The 16,326-nt window shown below is 53.0% G+C and overlaps 1 protein-coding gene across 1 annotated transcript in view; it reads left to right on the top strand.

The window, feature by feature from the left end:
- UHRF1 (ubiquitin like with PHD and ring finger domains 1) overlaps positions 1 to 9,820 on the top strand; it is a 37,922-nt gene extending 28,102 nt beyond the window's left edge. Inside the window, exons 10-17 of the mRNA XM_029051974.2 lie at positions 2,979 to 3,083; positions 3,222 to 3,328; positions 4,214 to 4,376; positions 4,513 to 4,650; positions 6,027 to 6,150; positions 6,242 to 6,402; positions 7,512 to 7,610; positions 8,213 to 9,820. Coding sequence (XP_028907807.1) covers positions 2,979 to 3,083; positions 3,222 to 3,328; positions 4,214 to 4,376; positions 4,513 to 4,650; positions 6,027 to 6,150; positions 6,242 to 6,402; positions 7,512 to 7,610; positions 8,213 to 8,359 — 1,044 coding nt within the window. The 3' untranslated portion in view covers positions 8,360 to 9,820. The remainder of the gene's footprint in view (positions 1 to 2,978; positions 3,084 to 3,221; positions 3,329 to 4,213; positions 4,377 to 4,512; positions 4,651 to 6,026; positions 6,151 to 6,241; positions 6,403 to 7,511; positions 7,611 to 8,212) is intronic.
- Positions 9,821 to 16,326: the final 6,506 nt, after the last annotated feature.

Here is a 16,326-nt window from a genome sequence, read left to right as displayed (position 1 = left end):
GACCCACGGAACCGGGAGTCCCGACGGTTGGGAGTTCCGGGTCGCGTATGCCGCCGAGTGCCAGCACCCTTCGGGGGAACGCCGCAACGTCTCTGTCGCTCCCGGCTGATCGGAGAGAGCAAAGTCGCTCACCGGCATCAACGTTTACTGAGCTAGCATTTACTGAACACCCTGCCGCGCACCTGGTGAGGCATTAGGGCTGTACTTCTTAAGAACTGCTCCGGTCCTCACTTGGAGTTAATAACCGTGGTATTCAGCGCTTACTCTGTGCCAGCCACCGTACTAAAGCGCTGGGGTAGATAAGAGACGATCGGGTCGGACACGGTCCTTGTCCCACAGAGGGCTCCCGGTCTCCATCCCCGTTTTACAGATGACGAAACTGAGGCCCGGAGAAGTGAAGTGACTTGCCCGAGGTCACCCAGCAAGCAGTGAACGGAGGCGGAGGGAGGCGGCGACAGACGAGACCGAGGAACGTAAACTGAACTTAAGCGGGCCTAGGCCAGGTTTGACCGACACGACGTAGCAACGGATGGTTAGGAGACGGCCGTAGCGGACGGATGGTTTCTGGCAGGCAGAAATCGCCAGAGGTGGTGGCTCCGCTCGGGCGGAGGCTCTGTTTGTTGTTGAAGATCGGGACGGAAGGAAGCGGAGTGGAGACCGGGTGGGCCTGATGTGGGACGGATCCACAGGCGCAACGGGGAGGCCTTCCCTTATCCGGGAGGCCCGTGGGCCGGTGCGCCGGTTTCACCTCGGGGTCTCTTCGGCCGCTCTGAGAGGCGTGGCTGGGACCCGGCCGGCGGTGGCGCCATCTTGGAAAAGCGAGAGACCACCAGATGACGATCGCTAGTCGCGGGGAGAGGATCCGATCGGGGAAAGAGGCGGCGATCTAAGGCGGTGGACAGGAGCAGAGAGGGGCAGCCTCGGGGGAGACTCGGAGGTGGAGGGAGGGAGACGGGAGCGTAGGACACGGGGGTCAGAGTCGGGGGGGCTCCGGGTGGGGAGCCACGGAGGCCGCGCTATCTCGAAGCTGGCGTCCGGAAGGCGGTGAACCGTGAACGGTGGACGGGGCGGCGGGCCAACCCCACGCTTGCGAATCTCTCCCAGACCCCCTTGCGATGGCCGAGGGAGAGCATCGACCGGAACTCGATAGGGTCCGGCGGGGGTTCTGTGAAGAATGTAGAACAGGTCCTACTCTGTGGGACCTCTGTAGAACAGATGGCTGACATCTGTGCAACACGCTGTACTTAGCGCTGGGGAAAAGTGGGCGGATATCAGGGGTGGGAGGGAGGAGAGACGAACCCAACCCTACCTCCGCCCCGGCCAGTCACAGAGACCAGCGGAAGGTAAGCTTTGGGCTCTGTGGCTGCAGCTTTCTGCAGCCCCGCTCCTACCCGGCAGTGGCAAATGGGTCAGTGGACGGGAGCGAGGGAGGGAGCGGGCGTCCCGCGGGCGTCTGAGCGCCGGGGATTCTGGGAAAAGCGTCCGTTCGATCCACTGCCGATCAGTCTTTCCATATTGACCCAAGATGTTGAAAGGGGGAGGGGAAAAAACATCTCGCTTGCCGGGTTCTCACAGTCATCCTGGCCAGCGGCAGTAAGTGACAGCGTTGTGCGCGGAGCACCGCGTCCCCACCGTCCTCTCACCGTATCATTCCATCAGCTCCCTCAGCAGTGGTTTAATTGCTTCCTTTTGTTTTTATCGTTTCGTATCTGTGCTCGTATTCTTTTTAACCTATCGAACATTTGGCGACGGGTGGCTGCCCGTCTCCCTCGTCAGACCGGGGACTCCTCGAGGGCCGAGAACACGACTCCCATCCTGTGCTCCCGGGTGCCCGACGTGGTGCCCTAAGGCTAGGAGGCTCCGAGTCGGCCGCCTCTGTCCCTAGTAGCCCCTCGCCCCCTCCCCGGGCCCGGCACAGTCTTCCGCACCCAGTAGGCACTCGATAATGCCGGCGGTGATCCGCCGGAAGTCACAGGTCTGCCGCTGTTAGTAGTAGTCGTGGCGATTATCCATCGTTTAGCCGCCATGATTTATTCCCCGACATTTAGAGGGGGTCAGTCCTCCGCTAGCCTTCGTCGGTCAGTGGTGTTTCTTGAGCGCTTACTGTTTGCAGAGCACCGTTCTAAGCACTCGGCGTAGTAGAATTAGCAGCCACGTTTCCTGCCCCTAATGAGCTTAGTCTAATAATAATAATTATGGCGTTGGTTAAGCACTTACTGTGTGCCAAGCACTGGGTTAGATACAAGGTAATCGGGTTGGACACGGTCCCTATCCCACGTGGGGCTTGCCGTCTTAATCCCCACTTAAAGTGGAGTTCACTGAGGCACGGAGAGGTGACTTGCCCAAGGTCACGCAGCAGACAGGCGGCAGAGCCGGGATTAGAACCCACGACCTCTGACTCCTAAGCCCTTCCTCTTGCCGCTGGGTCGTGCCCTTCATGAACCTACTTCCCTAAAAGCACCAGTTTCCCGCATGAGTGGAAGTGGGGGTGTGTGTGTGTGGGGGTGTGTTGGGGGGTGGGGGGGGGGGGGGCGTCTCAACCAGGTATCAAATTGAGAGACTCGGTGCCTGCGAAAACTGCAGCGAGTTCCAGTCGGTCAGTAGCGTTTGCTATGGCCGGGCGCGGAGCGCTGTCCTGAGCACTGGGAAGAGAGTGATCGAGGGGAAAGACAGAGTCCCTGCTTTCCAGGGACTTTCGATCTAACGAGGAAGACCCGCAGCCACAGATTACTTAGAGTTAGTGGCGGGGAGGAGGAGGAGGACAGGATGAAAGCAGAGCCAGTTTTGCGACGAAACAGCGCGTCGGTTTTGTAGCGAGAAAGGACGGGGGGGGGGGGGCGGCGTGTGAGTGTGTACGAACACGTGAGTACGAGAAACGTCTGGTTAAATACCATATTGGCAACCTGGAGAAGAAGCGTCAACGACGGACCTCCCCCGCCCCCCTCAGAAACCCGACTTCCCCCCTCTCTCTCTCCTAGGTGAGTGAGTCGGGGGTTCACAGGCCTCACGTGGCAGGGATCCACGGGAGAAGCAACGACGGGGCGTATTCATTGGTCCTGGCGGGGGGTTACGAGGACGACGTGGTAAGTGGCTCTCTGCCGTTCCTGGATGACGAGGGGCTCGGTCCGGGAGCCGGAGTAGCGGGTTGGGGGGGCGGTGGTGATGCCTCTCTCCTCTGCACCTGGGCGAAACCTGACCGGCTTGTTGTCTGTGTGTTTCAGGACCATGGTAATTCTTTCACCTACACAGGCAGTGGAGGGAGAGACCTTTCTGGCAACAAGCGGACGGCGGAGCAGTCCTGCGATCAAAAACTCACCAACATGAACAGGTGGGGCCTTTTTCCCAGCTTGTCTCTGGCCCGCTGCCCCGTGGCGGTCGACGGTTTGGGCATTTGCAGAAGAGGAAGCTCTGGGGAGAGCGTGGAAGGGTTTCAAGCTTGAGGCTTGACCCGAAGGCCTGCGTGGTTCCTTTGTCTCCGGCCTCGGCTGTTCGAGTTCTCCAGCCACTTCAAGTTGGAAAGGAGGACACGTATTCAGAGAAGCAGCGTAGCGTAGTGGATAGAGCACGGGCCTGGGAGTCAGAAGGTCACGGGCTCAAATCCTGGCTCTGCGTGACCTTGGGCAAGTCACTTGTCCGGGCCCCGGGTCCCTCGTCTGTAAAATGGGAATTGAGACTGGGAGCCCCACGTGGGACAGGGATCGGGTCCAACCCGGTTTGCGTGTATCCACCCCGGCGCTTAGTTTGGTGCCTGGCACGTAGCGAGCGCGTAACGGATACCACAGTTGCTATTAATGCGGGAAGTCCGGAGTCGGAACCGAGCCCCTCCGTCCCCCTCCGCGTTCTCCAGCTCCTTGAAAGGCTGAGCTCCTCCTCCCTGGTCTTGTCACGAGAAGCAGCGTGACCCAGTGGCTAGAGCCCAGACCTGGGCGTCAGAGGATCTGGATTCTGATCCCGCCTCCGCCACTCGCCTGCTGTATGACCTTGGACAAGTCGCTTCACTTCTCTGGGCCTCAGTTACCTCATCTGCAAAATGGGGATTAAGACCGTGAGGCCCGTGCGCGGGACAAGAGACCGTGCCCCACCCGATTAACTTGTACCCACCCAGCATTTAGGACAGCGCCCGGCACATAGGAAGCGCTTAACAGGTACCATAAAAGAAAACCCACAAGAAACAAACTGAGAACTGATCGATTGTCTCGCGTGCCTCTCGCAGAGCCTTGGCTTTGAACTGCAGCGCTCCCATCAATGACCGAGACGGGGCCGAAGCCAAGGATTGGCGAGCTGGGAAGCCCGTCCGGGTCGTCCGGAACGTCAAAGGAGGGAAGCATAGCAAATACGCTCCCGCTGAGGGGAATCGCTATGATGGCATCTACAAGGTACCTCAGGGGTCCCGGCCGCCGCCCCCCCGCCCCCGGCCTCTCCTTTTCCTTCCGCGAGTCTGGGCTGGGTTCCCGTCCCGCCATCTTGAACTGGCAAGCCGCTCAGTCGCCGTCGATCCCTGCTCCTTCGCAGGTGGTGAAGTATTGGCCGGAAAAGGGGAAATCGGGGTTCCTGGTATGGCGTTACCTCCTGAGGAGGGATGATGAGGAGCCTGGCCCCTGGACCAAGGAAGGCAAGGACAGGATAAAAAAACTTGGCCTCACGATGCAGGTAAGGCACGGCAGACATCTCGTCCGCTTCACGGAGTCAGCCGCGGGGACCGGGTGGTATCGGCAGGTTGTCTTTGGTTCAGCTTCATGTTCCGCCCGGAGGGGCCACGCCCTCCGCGCGGTGTTCTTCTGGGTGTTGGGGATTGCGAGACTCCCCCAGTTTCATTGAGGGTGGGGCTTGTTTCATTTTCATTTTCACATCACTTGCCAGTGGCACTTGGGCAGTGAGGATAAGATAGCGTTGTCCTTGACTGCCAGTAATTAGCGTAAGCTTTGGCTTCATTGGGAGTTGGTGGGCTGGCAGAGGGGAGGAGCGTGACGCTGCTCAGTCAGCCCAAGCGTACCCTCTTTTATTTGTTGTTGTTGTTATTATTGCTTATAATAGTAATAGTATTAAGCACTTCTTGTGTGCCAAAGAACTGGACGGACCAGGTGTTCGGTTCAGTACAGATCATCAGCTCAGACACAGCCCCCGTCCCCAAGAGGACTTGCAATCTGTGAGGGAGAGAGAGAGAGAGCAGGGATTTCACTCCCATTGTACAGATGAGGAAGCTGAGGCTCAGAAAGGTTAAGTGACTTGCCCAAGGTCACCCAGCAGATTACTTCCCCAGCAGTATCCCCCATCCGTCCTTCGGTGTGGGCCACTTCCGTGAACCTACGCAAGCCCGGGTAGGTTCCTGAGGAAGCCCCGGAGCCTGGGTGATGGATTTCTCTGTTCTGGACGGTTGTCCTGTTCTTGGGCCTTCCTGGCTTGCTTGTGTTTGGACAGGGTCTAACTAGGGTAGGGCAGCTTAGTTGGCCAAGGGACTAATTAAAAGTTATGTACTTTTTTGCCCCTTTCCCTTTCAAGCAAACAAAATCCTGTGAAAAATCCGTGAATGGAATTTATCACTTCATTTGGGATATCGTGTTAAGTGGCACCACTAAGCTATCGCTTACCAAGTCGGTCATCTCGAACCCTTCGTTTTCATTTAAGAACCCTACTTTGGGTGCCAGATCTTTTCTCCCGGGAGCCTACTGAAGAACCGAGTTTCGTGGTGTTTTTCCTTTCGTCTGCTCTACGGTCTGAATAAATTGGCGTGAGACTATTTAACGCGCCTTAATGACTACCGAGAGCATAAGCGTAATCCAAGCCTCCCCCCTCTTGGGGTCGTCGGGAGGTGTCTCTGGAACGTAATTTTGGCACAGTGGGGGATTTCAAAACGCGGCGAGACGAAAACACGCCGACGGGAGCCGGCACTGCGGCCCTCCAGCGGGAGCCGGCTTTCGGTCGGAGACGTTTTCCCCCGAGTCGTTCCGGAGTGAGCTCTCGTCGGCCTGGCGTGGGCCGGCGGGCCGGAATGTCTCTCTTTGCCTGACCTGTTTGTGTTCTCCCAGTACCCTGAAGGTTATCTGGAAGCCGTGGCCAACAAGGAGAAGGAGAAAGAGAACAAGAAGGGGAGTGACGAGGAATTAGAATCCCCGAGGAAAGGGAAGGGAAAAAGAAAGAGGAAATCAGCAGGTTGGTGTCTTGTGAGGGACCGCCTTGGGAAGGGTCCCCTCACGCCTCCGGCCTCTGGCTGACCGCCCCCCTCCCGGCTCTCTGTTGTCAGGTGGTGGTGGGGAGACTGTTTCGGCCTTTCCCAGAGGAACCCCGAAGAAAACAAAAGTGGAGCCCTACAAACTGACCTCTCAGCAGAAGGCCCTCATCCGAGACGACGAATCCAACGAGAAGCTGTGGAACGAAGTACTGGAAGCACTGAAGGATGGACCGGTCAGTCTGGACTTTCCTTTGCTCTCAATCCACATCTCCCCTGGGGCTGGCCCTAGGGGAGCCCCCGCACCCTCCCTGCGAGCTAGACGCCCCCCGCCCCCTTCCCTCTCCCCCCAGAGAGCTGCCGTCCCATGGCCGGCGGTGGCTGGGGAGGAGGCCGGGCTGGGCTGTTGAGGGCCTGAGTCACCAGCACCCCCTTGCCACTCTTCTCCTGAATTGGAGGGGCGGGGTAGAGGTTATTTTGTGTCAATAATAATAGCAATAATAACGATGATGATAATGACGGTGATGGTACTCGTTAAAGCTTACTCTACCAAACACTGATGTAACTGCTGGGGTGGATACAGGCAAGTCGGGTTGGACACAGTCCCTGTCCCCCATGGGGCTCACACTCTTAATCCCCATTCTACATATGAGGTAACCGAGGCCCAGAGAAGTGAAGCGACTTGCCCGAGGGCACACAGCAGACCCCTGGCAGAGTTTGGGATTAGAACCCAGGTCCTCTGACTCCCGGGCCCAGGCTCTTTCCGCCGGGCTGCTTCTGTTGACTTCCGATCGCTCAGCAGATGATTTCATGATTTCCTTTTTTTAATATAAAAAAAACTCTGGACAGTTTATTATATGGCCTCAGGCATGTCATTCCAGGAAGTGGGGCTTCACTGTAGTAAAGCCTTAACTAGGAATGTGACATATCCAGGGCTTAGCAAGCACGCTCCTGCTTTAAGCCAAGGGTGAAAAACTGAAGGAAAGGTGACCCTCTAGTATCTGACGGGCTTCGGTCCGGATTCACAACCATCCCGGTTGCCGCGGCCTGGCTTTTCAGCGTCCAGTTGAAGAGGGGCGGGCCCTTCTGTTCTGTTGATGGAATCCCAGACCCTCAATTCCCGGTTGGGGGCTAAACTTATCATTTTTCAAGATTCCCGTTTAGTGGATGCCCGTCGAGTGCCGAGCGCTGTCCCGGGCACCTTTTGGGCATTTAAAAATCAAAAACAGCAACTAGAAAAAAAAAAAAAAAAGTCCCTTCCCCGAAAGAACTTGAGTCCAATGAGAGAGGGGGATATTAAATGGGTGCGTGGGGCCATAAGGACGAATCGACCTCTGAATTTCAGAAATTCCTGAATAAAGTGGAAGAAACTTTCCTGTGTATCTGTTGTCAAGAAGTGGTGTTCCGGCCCATCACAACAGTGTGTCAGCATAACGTGTGCAAGGTAAGACCCGCTTGTAGAGTTGGTGGGAATGGGTCCCCTCCCCTCCGGAAAATGCGATCGACCGTGGAACCTGTGTGGCGCTTTATGATCATTGTTGTTGCTATTAGTGATGACGATAATAGTAATTATGTATTTAAGCCCCTTACCATGTGCCAGGCACTGTTACTAAGCGCTGGGATGGATACGAGCAAATTGGGTTGGCCGCAGTCCCTGTCCCACCTGGGCCCGCGCTCTCAGTCCCCATCTTACAGACGAGGTAACTGAGGGTCAGAGAAGTGAAGTGACTTGCCCAAGGTCACACAGCAGACAAGTGGCGGAGCCGGGCTTAGAAACCGTGGCCTTCTGGCTCCCGGGCCCCTGTTCTATCCGCTACGCCGCACCGCTTCTCAGTATGTCTTTTGAAAGCACTTTCAACGGTTGTTATCTCACTTCACTTGCCTTGGGGGGGGGGCCGGGGGGAGGGGGGGGCGCATTTTCCAACTCTGCTACAGTGTACTTTCCCAAGCGCTTAGTACACGGTGGGGGAATCAGCCCATACCATTGATCGGTTGGTCGAGGCAAGTATCGCCAGAGGCTCTCAACTGTTTGAACTCTTTTTGCAGGACTGCTTGGATCGTTCCTTCAGGGCTGAGGTGTATAGTTGCCCGGCGTGCCGCTACGATCTGGGCAAAAGCTATGCCATGCAGGTCAATCAACCTCTGCAGACCATCCTAAGCCAGCTCTTCCAGGGTTATGGCAATGGCCGGTGATTCTGTAAAGCACTTCTTCCCTTTGTTTTTTTTTTTTTTTTGTTTTTGTTTTTTTTTATAAAACTTGTCGATGGGTATCGGTGGGCTTAATTTAAACAAGTAGTTTTCCCCAAAAGGTTTGTCTTCCTCATTTCAAAAAAAACAAACAAAAAACAAAAAACAAAAAACCCAAAAAACAATAGCAAACCCCCCCCCCCCCCAAAACAAAAAAAAACCCCTATAAACTTTGAGGAATCTACTTTGTATGTGTTGTGGCTTTTTTTTTTTTATTATTATTTTAACGTTGGACTTTGCATTCTGTTTTTCTGCCGTTTTAGCGACACAAACTATTTTTTTCCTTTTTGAATGAATTTTGCAAACTACTTCCGGCAAAGGCTGCTAATGATTATGCCCTTGAGTTCTCAGAAAGCTCTTCCCCCTCCTCCACTCCCGAGAAAGTGGCTTGGATGCTAGAACAATCTTTTGTGTGGTTTTTTTTCCTTTGTTTTTTGTTGTTTTTTTTTTTAAATGGCCAGTGGAATTGTCCATGAAGATAGAAGTGAGCTTACGATCTATCTTGGCAACCCTTTTATTCAAGTTGGGCTACGTGCTGCTTAGGGGTTGGGCCTGTTCCCGCCCCGGGGGTTATCAGGGAGTTAAAGGGAACCCAGTTTTTTATTGTTTTGTTATGTTTTTGGGCTTGTATCAAAAAGTTAAAGCCATTCCCCGCCAGCTGTCTTTTCTCGATACAAGAAACCCCTCTGCCTGCATTCAGTTAAAGAACTGGGGCAAGACCATATTCTACCTCTGTTGGATTCTCTTTTTGTCTAAGAAACTATCTGGGTTGTCTGGCTCTGATCCAGGATGCCGTTGTGGAACATGCTAAAGCCATTCTAAAGTGCCTTTGGTCCTCTTCTGAAAGACTGGGCTCTTTTTTTAGCACTGAAATGTTGAATTTGCCAATCGGATGATTTTTTTTTTTCTGGATAAAAAAAAAACGTAACACCGGAGCCACACAACACTGACGTTGGCATTGCAGACCGTGTAATAGCTTTGGATGCTAGGATGTATTTCGGTAAGACCAATTTACCAGGAAATGGAGAATTATGAGCCATAAGAGTTTAAAAAAAAAAAAAAAAAAAACCAACAAAACACAGAACAGGTTTTCTAAGTAAAATTTTTTGCAGTTGCTATGTAAAAGCTGATGATTTGTCAAGGGATTTTTTGGGTGAATGGATGGTAGGTTGTTCATCTAACAGTAAGGTTTGCAGTTTCATACCTCACCAAAACAGGGATATTTTTCAATTACAGTTAACTGCTGGCAGACTGGAACAATATGCGTGGGTTTTTTTATATACTTTTTCCTCATGGATAGAATGTTAATTTTTAGGGGGAAAAACAATGACATGTAGGGTTTTTTCTAAGTTTGATTTTTTTGTACAATGCAGATTTTAAGTTCTCAAAATAAATGTTACAGATGAATTTTTTCTTTCTTCATTTCTTGGTGTTTAATTGTTTCTCGAACAGGATCAACGTGTCTGAAAAATGTTATGAAACTGCTCGGTCTCTCCAAGATATTTTAGCATGGGAGTCTATAACTTCATTTTTGCCTGGACATAGGTGTGAAGAATCCATCGAAGAGATGAGCAGAGGGTTATTATTGTTATTATTGTTGTTATTGTTAGAGCAGTGTGGCCTAATGCATAGAGCAAGGACCTGGGTTTTAGGGATTAGAACCCTAAAAGAGCTTAACAAGCATTTATGGAGCACAGGCCTGGGAGTCAGAAGTTCATGGGCTCTAATCCCGGCTCTGCCACTCATCTGCTGGGTTACCTTGGGCGAGTCATTTCACTTCTCTGTGCCTGAGTTCCTTCTGGAAGATGGGCACTGAAACCGCGGGCCGATTTACACGCAACCCGATTTGCGTGTATCCACCATAGTCATTAGTACAGTGCCTGGCACATAGTAGTAATAAATAATTAGGGTATTTGTTAAGCGTTGGGGTAGATACAGGGTAATCAGATTGTCCCACGTGGGGCTCACATTTTTTAATCCCCAATTTTTTTATAGATGAGGCGACTGAGGCACAGAGAAGTGAAGCGACTTGCCCAAGGTCACCCAGCAGACAAGTGGTGAAGCCGGGATTAGAACCCACGACCTCTGACTCCCAACCCCGTGCTCTTTCCACTAACCCACACTGCACTTAACAAACGCCACAGTCATTTTTATATATATGTTATAGAGAAGCAGCGTGGCTCCGTGGAAAAAGCCCAGGCCGGGGAGTCAGAAGCCATGAGTTCTAATCTCGGCTCCACCACTTGTCAGCTGCGTGACTTTGGGCAAGTCACTTAACTTCTCGGGGCCTCAGTTACCTCATCTGTAAAATGGGGATTAAGACTATGAGCCCCACGTGGGACGACCTGATTACCTTGTATCCCCCCAGTGCTTAGAACAGGGCTTGGCACGTAGCGTTTAAGAAAATGCCCTAATTATTATTATACATTAAAAAAGAGGGTAGGTACCAGGAGGCAGTTTAGGTTGTGAGCCCGTCGTGGGGCAGGGATTGTTTCAATCTGTTGCCGGATTGTACGTTCCAAGCGCTTAGTACAGTGCTCTGCACATAGTGAGCGCTCGGTAAATACTATCGAACGAATGGACCGGGTTTCTTGTCTCCGCAAACTGAACTAGGGCTCTGGACTGGACAGAATACGAGGAGCTGAATATAGCCAGGGGCCCCTGGCAGGCTGAGTTGTAACTGCGAGTGGCTGGGGATGTTAAACCGGCACGTGGGCAACCAGTCAGCTGCTTCCGTTCTGTTTCGTGGCCGCCGCTCAACTGTGCAGTCAGCGTCTTTAGACACGGTGGGCATTCATTCATTCAATAGTATTTATCGAGTGCTTACTGTGTGCAGAACACCGGACTAAGCGCTTGGAATGTCTAGTTCGGCAACAGATAATAATAGTAATGTTGGTATTTGTTAAGCGCTTACTATGTGCAGAGCACCGTTCTAAGCGCTGGGGGAGATCCAGGGTGATCAGGTCGTTCCCACGTGAGGCTCACGGTTAATCCCCATTTTCCGGATGAGGGAACTGAGGCCCAGAGAAGTGAAGCGACTCGCCCACGGTCACCCAGCTGACGAGTGGCGGAGCCGGGAGTCGAACCCGTGACCTCTGACTCCGAAGCCCAGGCTCTTATCCCTGCCCATTGACGGGCTTACAGTCTAATCGGGGGAGAATGCAGGATGCAGACCATTGAATTCTAGGCACTGAGCGTCCCGAAGGAGATATAGTTGAATCCCTCGCCCTGTGCCTACGAGTGACCCCCCCCCCCCCCCCAAAATTGGCTCTAAAGCCTGGATGTGGAATTTGGGTGAGTCTTTACTGGTGTTACTAGGTGTTACTAGTGTTACTATGTGTTACTAGTGTTTACTGAGTGTTTACTATGTACCGGGCACTGTACTAAGCACTGGGGTGGATACATTCCAAGCGCTTAGTACGGTGCTCTGCACATAGTAAGTGCTCCATAATAATCGTGTTGGTATTTAAGCGCTCACTATGTGCCAAGCACTGCTCTAAGCGCTGGGGTAGATACAAGGGAATCAGGTTGTCCCACGTGGGGCTCGCAGTCTTCACCCCCATTTTACAGATGAGGGAACTGAGGCCCAGAGAAGTGAAGTGACTTGCCCACAGTCGCACAGCGGAGCCGGGATTAGAACCCACGACCTCTGACTCCCAAGCCCGGGCTCTTTCCATTGAGCCACGCTGCTTCGTGGCTCAATAAATACTATTGATTGAATGAACGAATGCGAGCAGATCAGCTGGGACGCAGTCCGTGTCCCACATGGGGCCCACAGTCTACATATGAGGTAACTGAGGCCCAGAGAAGTGAAGTGACTTGCCCGAGGTCACACGGCAGACGAGTGGCGGAGCTGGGATTAGAACCCAGGTCCTTCCGACTCCCAGGCCCGGGCTCTATCCATCCAGGCCGCTTCTCTAATTTATCTATTGGAGCCCAGAAATACGGAATCCAGATCTTTTCCCCACAGATGCTTTTTCGTGCGTGCGCGCGCGTTCTTGCATGTAGTATGTCTTTTGACCTCTGCACTCATTTACGAGCAGCAGAATCTAACCAAACTTCTTGTGGGGTCGAGCCGAAGTTTAGCCAATCAGCGTTTTTAAAGGAAGTTTATCCAGACGAAATCCAACTCTTCAACTGGAAGATTTAAAGGGTAGTTAGGGGAACCAAACGCCCTCTGCCTGTTTCCCATCCCCGTCCTGGGCTTACTGTGATCCGTTCGTAAAGTATTTCATCCTTAGGGAGCTTGCAAATAGGATTCTCTCTCCCCCTAAATCAAGAGAGACGACCTGCTCTATTGTACCCATCGCCGGGCCGGGGGTGGTGGTGGAAGGAGGCAGGGAGGAGAGCGGAACATCGTGTACGCTATCAAAGATGTGCTTACTAGAGAGGTGCAAGGGTGGGGGGGGGGGGAACAGCAAGCAATTGTAATAGTTGTCTACGAGAACAAAGCGCTGGGAGTCAACTTGACGTCCCAGGAGGGGTGTCTTAGGAGTATTCGATTCCTGGTAATAATAATAATAATGAAACTTAAGTGTTTACTCCGTGCCAAGCACGGTTCTGTGTAATGTGATACCCGTTAATCAGGTTGGACACAGTCCCTGTCCCACATGGGGCTCTCACTCTTAATCCCCACTTTACAGATGAGAGGAGCGAGGCCCAGAGAAGTGAAGTGACTCGCCCAAGGTCACGCAGCAGACGTGGAGGAGCCGGGGTTAGAATCCCGGTCCTTCCGCCTCCCAGGTCCGTGGCTCTATCCACTGAGCCGCGCTGTAGTGAGTGCCATCAAATGCTCTCCCTTGTAGCGTTGGTTCCTTAGTGCCCCGGGGACCCAAAGAATAAGTTGGCGGGGAATAATAGTAGTAATAATAATAATCATGTGTGGTATTTGTTAAACGCTTACTATATGCCAAGCACTGTACCGAGCACTGGGGTAGATAGAAGGTCATCAGATCCCACATGGGGGTCACGGAGGACGAACAGGTATTGAATCCCCATTTTGCAGATGAGGGAACTGGCACAGAGAGGTGAAGTGGCTTGCTCAAGGTCACACGGCAGGCTGGGGGACGCTAGGATTAGAACCCAGGTCTTCTGACTCCTAGACCCGTGCTCTTTCCACTATGCCACACTGCTTCGGCTGGGTGGGTGGCCGGGGCTGGGGAGACAGAAAGATGGGAAACCCAGGAACTAGCAACATCACAGGGACTTGACCGTGAATGTACCCATCCCTTCCCAAACCTGATTTTTGGTGTCTTAGGACAGTTTAAGTTGCCTTTTGGAGAGAGCTCTTTGACTGTCCTCAGTATGAAATTTCATCTTTTTTTTTTTTTTAAATGGTATTTGTTAAGCACTTACTATATTGCCAGGCACTGTAGTGAGCGCTGGGATAGAGAGGAGTTAATCAGGTTGGACACAGTCCCTGTCCCACCTACGGCTCGCAGTCTTAATCCCCATTTTACAGATGAGGTAAGTGAGGCCCAGAGAAGTTAAGTGATTTGCCCGAGGTTACCCAGCAGACCTTTGGCAGAGGCAGGATTAGAACCCAGGTCCTTCTGGCTCCCAGGCCCGGGTTCTATCCGCTAGGCCGTGCTGCTCATCTTCCCTCCTGATAATAATGATGGCGTTTAAGTGTTTACGTGTCAAGCGCCGCTCTCAACCCCGGGGTAGATGTAAAGTAATCAGAGCCCGGGCTTGGGAGTCAGAGGTCATGGGTTCGTATCCCTGCTCTGCCACTTGGCAGCTGTGTGACCCTGGGCAAGTCACTTAACTTCTCCGTGCCTCAGTTACCTCATCTGTCAAATGGGGATGAAGACCGTGAGCCCCACGTGGGACAACCTGATGACCCCCCTATCTCCCCCAGCGCTTAGAACAGCGCTCTACACATAGTAAGCGCTTAACAAATACCAACGTTACTATTATTAACTTCTCCGTGCCTCAGTTACCTCATCCGTAAAATGGGGATTAACCGTGAGCTTCACGTGGGACAACCTGATCACCCCGTGTCTACCCCAGCGCTTAGAACAGCGCTCTGCACATAGTAAGCGCTTAACAAATGCCAACGTTATTATTATTAACTTCTCCGTGCCTCAGTTACCTCATCCGTAAAATGGGGATTAACCGTGAGCCTCACGTGGGACAACCTGATCACCCCGTGTCTACCCCAGCGCTTAGAACAGCGCTCTGCACATAGTAAGCGCTTAACAAATACCAGCATTATTAGATTGGACACAGTCCCTGTCCCACAGGGGGCTCCCACTCTAAATAGGAGGAGGAACAGGTATCGAATCCTCATTTTACAAATGAGAAAACCGAAGCGCAGAGAGGTTAAGTGTCAGGGCCGCCATCACACAGCAGGCAAGTGGTGTAGCCGGGATTAGAACCCGGGTCGTTTGGCTCTCGGGTCTGTGCTTTTTCCATTGGGCCATGACGCTTCTCTCCTTAGTCCCCCTCCTCTCCTCTTTCCCACCCCCTCCCCCCCCAACCAGATCCGGGTGAGCCTCGCTGGCTGGGTCCCCGGCTCCGGTGGGAGGGGGCGGGGGAAGAGGGGAAGGGCTCTGGGATTTAGCCCTGGCCCGGTTCCGTGCCATGAAGCCTCAGGGTGTCGGAGTGAGTCCCGGGCTGGACTAGGGGTCACTTGCTCGTTGGGAGTGTTGGAGTGAATACGGGAAGGGGTATGGCTTAGTGGAAAAAGCCCAGGCTTGGGAGTCGGAGGACCTGCCTTCTCCTTCCGTGGCCTAGCGGATAGAGCGCGGGCCGGGGAATCAGAAGGTCACGGGTTGGCCCGTTCATTCATTCGATCGTATTTCTATTAATAACGTTGGTATTTGTTAAGCGCCCACTATGTGCCGAGCACCGGTCTAAGCGCCGGGGTAGACACGGCGGAATCGGGTTGTCCCCCGTGGGGCTCGCGGTCTTAACCCCCATTTTACAGATGAGGGAACTGAGGCACCGAGAAGTGAAGTGACTTGCCCGAAGTCAGCCGACAAGTGGCCGAGCCGGGATTCGAACCCGTGACCTCGGACTCCAAAGCCCGTGCTCTTTCCACTGAGCCACGCTGCATTTGTTGTGTGCAGAGCACTTTACTAAGCACTTGGAAAGTACAACAGAGCAATAAAGAGAGACAATCCCTGCCCACGACGGGTTTACAGTCCGGCGGGGGGGGGGACAGACAGCAAAACAAGGAAACAGGCATCAACATAAATTATATCTATATCTATAGAGAATCATAATAACAATAATAATGTTGGTATCTCTTAAGCGCTTACTATGTGCCGAGCACTGTTCTAAGCGCTGGGGTAGACATAGGGGAATCAGGTCGTCCCACGTGGGGCTCACAGTCTTAATCCCCATTTTACAGATGAGGGAACTGAGGCACAGAGAAGTGAAGTGACTCGCCCACAGTCACACAGCCGACAAGTGGCAGATCTGGGATTCGAACTCATGAGCCCTGACTCCAAAGCCCGTGCTCTTTCCAGAGAAGCAGCGTGGCTCAGCGGAAAGAGCCCGGGCTTGGGAATCAGAGGTCATGGGTTCGAATCCCGGCTCTGCCACTCGTCAGCTGTGTGATTGTGGGCAAGTCACTTCTCTGTGCCTCAGTGACCTCATCTGTAAAATGGGGATTAAGACTGTGAGCCTCACGTGGGACAACCCGATTACCCTGTGTCTCCCCCAGCGCTTCGAACGGTGCTCTGCACATAGTAAGCGCTTAACAAATACCAACGTTATTATAGATATATATATATATAAGTGCCGTGGGGCGGGGAGGGAGAGGAAGAGCAAAGGGAGTGAGCGGAGGTGACGCGGAAGGGCCGGGGAGCTGAGGAAAAGGGGGCTTAGTCTGGGTTCTGATCTCGACTTTGCCACCTGTCTGCTGTGTGTGACCTTGGTCAAGTCACTTCACTTCTCTGGGCCTC

This window comes from Ornithorhynchus anatinus, chromosome X1, assembly GCF_004115215.2.
Source record: "Ornithorhynchus anatinus isolate Pmale09 chromosome X1, mOrnAna1.pri.v4, whole genome shotgun sequence".
NCBI classification, from domain to species: domain Eukaryota; kingdom Metazoa; phylum Chordata; class Mammalia; order Monotremata; family Ornithorhynchidae; genus Ornithorhynchus; species Ornithorhynchus anatinus.
Note: the sequence above shows the minus strand (reverse complement) of the source record. Positions and strands in the feature narration are given on the sequence as shown.